Here is a 9,993-nt window from a genome sequence, read left to right as displayed (position 1 = left end):
TATATATATATATATATATATATATATATATATATATATATATATATATATATATATATATATATATATATATATGCAGATTGCAAGGAAAATGTTACCATCCAAAGTGCGCAATCGTCCATAAAAGTGCTATTTTGGCTTAAATCGTTTCGGTCTCTTCAGCGCACTTATTGCTTGGAATGTAACGAAAAAGTGCGCCGAAGATACCGAAACGATTTAATGCTGGATCGCAGTTTTATGAGCGATTTCGCACTTTGGATGGCACAATTTTCCTTGCAATCAACAATATTGTGTGAATTGCACAAAAGAACGTTAAAATAATCACAGTAGTCAGGACGAGAACAAACAACGCGCAGAAAGTGAAAAATAATTCGTGTCCGTCAAGTCAGTGCCGCTCATGGAATATAAATCATTCTATAAAAACGCTTCCCGCGGTAATCGTTTAGAAGAACAAAACAATTGCCAATTTGTGAAATGGAAACGCGAAATTTCCCGACAAGATCTTCACTTTTATAAACGAAATCTAAATGTGCATGAATTCGAGAATGATGAGAACGACGATGAAGTATTCTACAAAAATCCGCCGGATCATATACCGGAGGTGCACGAAAACAAAGAAAATGAACGGCGGTGTAAATACCAGGACCGACTTGCTAGACTGTTACGGTTTAAAGAGGAGCGTGCTCGAGCAAAGCAAAATTTGGTTAAAAAGAAGCCATTTGTTTCTGTGGTCCCCAAAAATTATTTAGTAGACCGGGAATATGAAAAAAACTTGTTTAAAAAAACTGAACCTAGAGTGGACACTCGCCGGAAAGAGCCGCTTTTAACCGTAGAAAAGAAGCAAGCAGTGCATATCTTAAACATGAAGACTCCTGCTTCGATCAAGAAAGCCAAACCTAAAGTTGATACTTGGCGCAAGGGTGCGCCTTCGACGAGAGGAAACGACAACGGCATGAAAAAAGAGCAGAAACCGACAGACGCACTAACGAGAGGTAAAGCAACAACAACTGCATCGAGTGGTGCAACGACGAGCAGCAACAAGAACAAACCGAAAAACACAGCTGCTCTAAATAGGAAGGGGGTCCTAGAGAAAGCGGGGGCTGGAAGCAGTAGACTAATAGTAAGTAGACGGTTAAAATTTATCACTGTCTAATGTATTTGTCGCTTTTTTGATTTTAAATGCGATTGCATTTCCCGATTTCTTGAATTCTTTCATTTTATTCATATGCTTACATCTCCTTTTATTGTTTAAAATCATTGCATTTGATATAATATTTTTGAATTAAATCCGAGAGCCAAAGCAGGGACTTTAATTTTTTTAATTTACCTAGCTATGCGTGCAGATGCAAACCGTTCGATAAATTAAAATATACATCGGAACTATGCTTAAATTCTGTTTGTTTTTACCAACAGACATATCAAGAAGTGCGGTCCGGGCAGAAATCCGTTAAATTCAATTTCATTTTTAATAAGGATTGTCCCATGGTTACATCGACTAACCGTAAGAAGAAGAGCCTCGAAAAACTGCCTCAAGCGAATGCCTTATTGCAGCAGCCCGCTGCAGCGTACAGATTTCCCCCTAAACCATCTAGTGATGATGACGACATCTTTGTAGGTACTAGGCCGATCGACGTTGACACTCCGACGCCAAAGAAGATGGTCGCAGATTCGGACGCTATTGCCATGCGGAAACGCGAAACTCGTCGCCGCTCAATGATTTTCGCCGTTGAAGATATAAAACCGACGCTGGTCAAGTCTGAGGCAGACGACGATGAGTGGGAACCTCAGGTAATCACTATTTCGGATGACGAATCGCCACATTTAGTTAAAATTACAAAAATGTTGCCCAAGCAAATCAACGAATCTTTTACTAAGCGTGAGGAAAAGGTAGAAATCATGCGTGACAGACGACCAACAATCGATGATTTTGCATTCGTTAATGCAACGCCAAAATTGATCGGCAGTGGAGGAAAAACCTTAAGTGGTAGGCCATCTTTAATATTTACCGAAGATGAGCACAATCCGACTGTCTCTGAATCTGTAAATGTTACACAGATTATCAGTAGTCGAAATTCTATAGGATTAGTCGTAAACAGTAACAGTCGGACTAAAGAAAATCCCATCGTTAAAAATACTGCTCCATATAAAGTTGAACTCGCGAGTCCTCAGCGCCGTTCTGGTACTCCTCGGATGAGCTTTATCGAGGACGATTTGCACATGATGAAACCACTTGCTGAGGTAAATCTCGCTACTGTACTGTTGAACAAACAGGAAAATAGACGTCGAAGCAGTGGCGGAAGCAGTCGGTCTTCATTAGTGAATTTCCGAGAGGAAGACCAACCTCCAAACGATTTGCGCGAAAAGGTGACTTTCTACTATGACTTAGTTGAAAAGGAATTAAAGCGTCTTCAGGAACTGTGTGAAAGTTACAAGGACGATCTTGAGAGTGAAACCATTGATGAGAATGGCAAAGGACTGATAATTGCTGCTCAAGGACAAACCAATATTGTTATTAACAAAAAGCTATCCAAGTTCAAGGAGCTAGTGGGTCACTACGAAAAAAGCTGGACGAATCGAAAAGTGCGAGCCGATGACTTGGACGGATTTTGGTTGATGGTTTCACTAGATTTGGAAAACCTCGATCGTCGTTTCGATGAATTGCGACAGCTAAAGGACAACCATTGGCAAGAAATTTCAAAACCACAAAAAGTCAAAAAGTTGAAGGGAAAACGCGAAAAGAAACCTATGAAAACCAAGGCTAGCGGAATAGCCGACTTGATTAAAAAAGCTCGTGAAGAGGCTAAGAAGAAAATGATGCTGGAATCGGTGCTGAAGGAGTCTGTAACGGTCGTAACACCAATAAAACGCTCAGTTCGCATTGCAACCACTCCAAGAAGAAGCAGTTTGGTGAGAAATAGCCTCTGTGCTGATTGTACGCCGACACCGGGCAAAAGTGATAACAAAAAGTCAAGCAAGACTATCTTCAACGATGTAAGATTAAACGATGAAATAGTTTGTATTATTTTGTTAACGGTTTATCTAAATTTGCAGCACACTTTACGGCGAAAGGAAATCGTCAAATCAATTCTGAAAACACCGAGTGTAAAACGGCGTGCTAAAAGTGTTCTGTTTTTGGACTCGGGCTTTGACACACCAGAAGCTCGTGGTTCAGGTGGACGCCGTAAGATTATTCACACTACAAAACCGAAAATCACCTTCAACGAAGAGCTAGAGGTGGAAGATGTAGAAACCATTTCGTTGACTACGCCTTAAAACTTAGATGACGAAATCCGAAAGCGCAGACGGAATTCGGTTTATGTTCAAGAGAATACCAATGAGGTACAACCGCAACATAATTGTACAAATCTCAGAAGTAGACGAAAAACACTGCGGTTCAACGATGATGATGTGGAACAAGAAGAGGCTGACAACCAGCTGAAGCGAGCGGTAACTGTAGATTAAATTGTGATGTTTTTAGTCTTAACTTTTTCATGAGGCGAACCACACGCTGCCTTCGGAGGTATTGAAAAAGGTGCAGTTTTCAATATTTTAGATTTATTACGTTTTAGTTGTGCCATCGAGTTTTGTTTTTAAGGCGTAATCTGTCCGAATAAGTCGTTTTCCGATTAATTATGGCATCATACTGTTCTGAATACTTTTGAGCGTTAATAAATGGTTTATTTTAAATATTGTTACATCAACCAATTCTATGGTATACTCCAAGCAGTATTTTTCTATTACGTCGAAAGAAAAACACAAAACGTAACCATACGTTTTATTCGTTTATAACGCATGTGCAGTTAATATCGATAATAATCGATTTTATATAAGTTGTGCTTTTGTTATTGCATTTAATTTGTAAAAAGTTGCATAAATAACAATTTAGTTTCACAATACAATTATTGCGTACTACTGGCCCATGAAATATAACGTTTAACCCTCTAACGGGCAACATCGTAAAAACGATGCAATCGAGCAAATGATTACTTTATCATAAAAGGACACTCAAAAGAAGCAAGAGTGTTGATTTTCATGGGAAAATATTTAACTGGAGGACCGCTAGGTATGAAATAGTCCAATTTCTCTTTTTAGTTTTTCATGCCTAACGTTCTACCCAATTATTTTTTCAGTTCAAATATATCACAAAATTGAAAAAAAGCATGTAAATTACTCATAGGAAAAAGTTGAGATCGAACATTCTGTTCTAGATGTCCTTTTTCTTCAAACGTAAAAAAGGGAATATTCGCACCATAATTTTTTCCCGAATTTTTCGGAATTCTTGTTTTTGAAAGATGATAACTTTTGAACGCATGGTCAGAATGTAGTGATAGTAGTATCAACATGTCAGGAAATCTGTTCTGAACATGTTTCTCATATTGTCAATTCAAGACAAATTTCGTATGTGGCTGTGGAGCTCCAAAAGCGAAGGCCGTCTACAGACGGTCTTACCCGTTAGAGGGTTAAGTACGTTATTTTTAGTGATCAAAACTAACGATATTTTCGATACAAAGGCGATATTTTTCGAAACCTTTCGGACCAACACGATCCCGCGAACACAACGCATATTCGCAGTGAGTCAAAATAAAAAAAATTATTTTAATCCAACTTATTTATTCAATTCGCTGGCACGTGGACAATGTTGTCGAGCTGCTGCTGGTCGCTGCATCCTTCGACATGATGGGATTGAGCATTTCCGCTCCACTGTATGAATGCTGCCGAAAGGGTTTCTTTGCACTGAATCGAATGATACTAACGCTGCTTGGCCATAGAGTTGCCGGAGTTTTTGCAAGGTCGCTGCATATTGTAGACTGGACCGACGTTGTTCGATGATGATGGTTTCCGTTCGGCTTCCGTTGAGTGTCGTTAGCTTTATTTTTGATACTGCAAAATGATAACATTAGAAATGATAGTTCGAAGCAGTGCTAAAAAAAACTTACTCACGGTGGTTATAAATTCGGCTTGCATAGAGCCTCGCCATAGACGTTGAGCTCCGGTCTAGTTTACTTCGGTTGACGAGGTTCTCTTTTTGGTCGAGTAAAAGCGTTTCGGGATTTTGGCCTTATCTGGCCGAATCAGTTGCCCGCTTGCTGATTTCCTTTTCAGTAACCGCTGTTTCCATCAGGGTGGGTATTCAAGGCGCCGGAGCTGAAGTAATGCTTCCGTCCTCTGCTTGCCGTGCCTATACTATACTTAACGGTCATTGCCTATCCATGCGTAATAGTGGTAGCAACCGGTGGAAGACAACGTAAAATTTGCAAAACATAAACCTGAAAGCACATGAATGAATGAAGTTAAGTTATTACCTTTTAGTTAAGATAGTTTTAGCGAAATGTTTGTGTGGAGATTTAAAACGTAACCGTTTACAGTAGTGAAACTTTTCTGTATTGTATTGACTTTTATTAGTACCGATACTTGTATTGACTTATCAGTAGCCTTGAAAAGCACGTATTTATAAAATATTGGACCGCAAGACAAATTGTTACCTCTTTTAGACTACAGATTGCCACAAGCATAAAGGTCTGTTTTTAGATTTTTGGTATTTGTTTTTTGTTCGAAATTGGATGTCTGATCCAAGATGGCGGACTATTCTTTAGCATTTTTATAAAACCCCCTGCAATATATACTTTTTTAGAACCGGGCTGATTGTTAGGCCAAGTGTCCACAATAGAGTTATTTTGGTAGAGTAAAAAGCGTAGAGCGTAGAGACTACCAGCTGTGTGGCACTATAAGGCACCAGCACTATAAGGCATTTCTACCACTTTACCACTCTACCTAGAGAAGCCGTAGAGAAATTTTACGTACACTCAAAAAAATCAGCACGTCAAGTTTACGTGAAAATATAGGTAATTCTCATCCATCAAACTTTTCATGTAACATTCACGTGAATTGTTGGTAACTCGCACTCATACTAACCAGTCTAGACCTGAATGACCATATATGGTTAAAAGGTCTCAAATATAAACAAACAAACAAACAAACTAACCAGTCTACGTGCGATCCCGGTAAATTTTATCAATTTTCCCATTAACAAGTACATGAAGTTCTCGTAAGTTGCTGTACATGAATTTTCACGTGGATGCGACGTGTCGATTTTTTTGAGTGTAGAGCTCTATCACGCACTTTATGGGGTGTGTCCACTGGGGAAACTGTAGAGCGTAGAGTTCAACCAAATACTATGTCAACATAGCGTTATAATACTGCTCGACTCAACTGCTCGATTTAACTTCTCAACTAGGCTACTTAATTAAACTTCACGACTGGACTACTCGACTCGACTGCTCTATGTTCGACTTAACTGCACGACTGGACAGCTTGATTCAACTGCTGCACTATGGGCCAGAAATTAAAATTTCGGAACAAAAATATTTGCGGTTAAACAGCATGTCTCAGCTCAATGTGGTCTTCGGCAACTTTTTGAATAAAAAATTGAAGCATATTTTGAAGGGGTCGTCCAATATTTAAGCGTTACTTAAACAACAATTTAAGTAATAACTTTTTGAGTAAATTTTTTTCCACCTTTTTGGTTTCAAAATATTAAAGATAAACCAATTTCAAGTAATTTTTCTGAGGACATGAAACTTCTATCTTTTACCCATTTTCAGCAACAGACCTTTGTTTATAAACGACCCCTCAAATCACATTTCTTCTTGTAACATGTTTATTTCAACAGACAGCTCAATGTGATGTTCTAGAAAATATTTTGCACATAAAAGAGGAATATTTTTGCTGAAGACTGTTTTGCTTTATATGCATTAATTAATAAGTTATAACTGATTTTAAGTTAAAAGCCGTCTGATGAATATTCCGAATATCTTAGCCATCTGCAAGTATCTGCAATTAGTTTGCATACCAATTGGTAGGGAATTATTGAAGCTATCTGCCCAAATATGTATTTCAGAGAATACCTGAGAATACCATGACTGGGAATACGTGGGAATAGTGAGGATTTTTTTTTTCATATATTTTATAACTTAATAAATATGCGTCCTACCGTCAAACAGCCTTCACAGAAAATATGTATTTCAACATACTAAATAACTTTGCAGAACATTTGAAAGCAATAAAATAATCGTGTGCCAAGTTATTGAGTGTAATTGATTTTTAAGTGCTCTTTTTTAACACATCATTATATTTCGTAACCGGTAAGATATAGATAGCTACTTTATTCAGCAAAGTTGCTTATTTTAGTATTTTCTGCAACTTTTGGAGAAAAAAACTTTTCTTAAAAATTATTTAAGAAAACAAAAGTTTGTATCATCCTCATAGGTGAATTCATGGTCACCCTAATAGTACAGGAAGATGCGCTATATTTTATTATTTTACTTCTCCGAAGACACCACCTTTGAAAAAATACACATTTTTCATCAAACGGTTTTTAACCTAAAAACAGTTATATCTTATTAATTAATGCAGAAAAAGCAAAACAGTCTGCAGCAAAAATATTTCATTTTTATGTGCAAAATGTTGTCTAGAACATCACATTGAGCTGCCTGTTGAAATAAACATGTTACAAGAAGAAATGTGATTTGAGGGGTCGTTTATAAGCAAAGGTCTATTGCTGAAAATGGGTAAAAGGTAGAAGTTTCATATCTTCAGAAAAATTACTTGAAATTGGTTTATCTTTAATATTTTGAAATCAAAAAGGTGAAAAAAAATTTACTCAAAAAGTTATTACTTAAATTGTTGTTAAAGTAACACGTAAATATTGGACGACCCCTTCAAAACATGCATCATTTTTTCATTCAAAAAGTTGCCGAAGACTACATTGAGCTGAGATATGCCGTTTAACCGCAAATATATTTGTCCCGAAATTTTAATTTCTGGCCCATAGTGTGCTGGACTGAACTGGTCGATTAAACTGCTTGGTTGGACTGTTCGGTTCGACTGCTCGATTGGACAGCTCGATTCAACTGCTCGACTGGACTACTCGACTGGACCACTCGACTTAACTGCTCGACTGGACTACTCGACTCAACTATTCGACTGCACCTCGATTCAACTGCTCGATTCGACTATTCGGATCGGCTACTCGACTTAATTGCTCGACCCGACTGCTCGATTCAACTTCTCGACTAGACTACTCGATTTAACTGCTCGACTCAACTGCTCGACTCAACTGCTCGACTGGACTACTTGACTGAAAAGCTTGATTCAACTGGTCGACTCGACTGCTCAACTCATTTTTTGACTCGACTGCTTGATTCGACTGCTTGACTCGCCTGCTCGACTGGATTGCTCAACGCGATATCAAATCGGCTCATTTGAAACAGAAAATCTCGGTACCAGCTTTTCAAAAAGGCTTAACTGCTCGCTATGCTAGTCCAGCAGAAAATAACTCTCACTCGGTTTGTTTACATTTTGTAGTCGTGCTAAAAACCCGCGTAAAATAGACTTCAGTGTATCACGGTTTTTGTAAAAATGAGAACCACCCTACTAGGCATTACCAAACTAACGAAAAACGTATTTAAAATAAATCAGTTAATTATTAAAATTATATTAAAAATTAGTTTGACAATTATTGCGAAAATTAGAACCACGCTAACCATCAATTACATCAAAAGAAAGGCCTTTCTAAATGAAAAATTTCTTTTCCAGATACTGAAAGGCCGTTTTCTTCTAATTTCATAGAAGAATATAATTTTCAATTAAATTTACATTTCCATTTCTATGAAAAATAAAAAAATGTTTGGCATTCATCTTATATATACACTTCATATACGCGTATATGTATGCGCGATTTGTTTGCGTCGGTTGCATCAGCAAAATATGGAGTCATATTGCGAAATAGTTTCAAAAACGAAATCGTTCTCTACCGAGTTCTCTACAGCTCTATCTAGCAGGTTAGATAGAGCGTAGAGTACATGTAGAGCTCAACCAAACACAAAACGAAAGTGTATACACTTTAGAGTTTTTTGTAGTAGAGATCTCTCCCATAGAGTTGCTGTAGAGCTCTACCAGTGAGCTCTACAGGGTGTATACACTACTCTACCTAACTCTACGTGAGATTTTTCTCTAGCTTTACCTGAAAAACTCTATAGTGGACACTTTTCTTTAGGGCTGTATACTTTGTAGTCTTTAAATTTTTTTATATTGAAGGACAATTTGCAAAACAAATACTTAGTTTTTGATTTAAAAGCACAGAGAACAGATTAACAGGCTCGAAGGAAGTAATCGATTTTTTGTGTGTAAAATGTGCCGGTAGCGCCCTCCAGAAATAGTTTGCCAAACGCATCAAAAAATATCCATGTACCTTTATCAATATTTCTTTGTGCTGGAGTTACATAGCAGCGATGGCAGCGACATCAAGATTTAGTTAGCCACTTAGTGCTCGAGGGTGCTCTATTGAAGGATTACTCGTAGATTTCATAAAAAACCATTTACACACTTTTTGTCGATTACCTGGTAGTCTGTTCTCTGTGGTAAAAAGATGACACCCGATTTTATATTTAAAGCTTTTCCTCACACGCTATATTGTATGCAAATTAATGTTCTTCAAACCTTGTCAGTATACAACTCAACGAGTAGAAATTGTGTATGCTTGTCATGATAGTAACAAAATATGCCTTAATCTCGCTGTATGTCACGTGACCATTGTTTGTTATCAGTTTATGCTGTTAAAGTTCAGTTCAATTCCAAACGACCTTCTTTAAATATGTCTGTTTGTAAACAACCTTTATGGTTGATCATCAGCACTGTATTCCGAATTACTGAAAACGGTGAGGCGCCAGGGTAATTGATGCACATATTTTGGCCCATGCGTTAAGGCCCAAACACAATGCATACGGATTTTACTACGTTGCGGATATTTGACAGAAAACCCATGGAAAAACTGTCAAATTGCCGCAACGTAGTAAAATCCGTATGCATTGTGTCTGGGCCTTTACTCTCACTCTATGTTAGGCCGCTATGGCAAAATCAAATGGAGAATACTTAAATAAATAGTGAATGTTACTTGCCGTCATTTAGGTATAACTAAGTGATTTTTGCCGAAAT

General features: G+C 37.7%; 1 protein-coding gene across 1 annotated transcript; it reads left to right on the top strand.

Annotated features, from left to right (window-relative positions):
• The first annotated feature begins 397 nt into the window (after nt 1-397).
• On the top strand, nt 398-3,462 carry LOC128745737 (uncharacterized). Its single transcript, XM_053842817.1, is given in 3 exon segments — nt 398-1,120; nt 1,414-2,991; nt 3,052-3,462. Coding segments are annotated over 3 exon segments (2,712 nt in total).
• Nucleotides 3,463-9,993: the final 6,531 nt, after the last annotated feature.

The sequence above is a fragment of the Sabethes cyaneus genome, chromosome 1 (assembly GCF_943734655.1).
Source record: "Sabethes cyaneus chromosome 1, idSabCyanKW18_F2, whole genome shotgun sequence".
NCBI classification, from domain to species: Eukaryota; Metazoa; Arthropoda; class Insecta; order Diptera; family Culicidae; genus Sabethes; species Sabethes cyaneus.
This window is presented reverse-complemented; position numbering and strand designations above follow the sequence as displayed.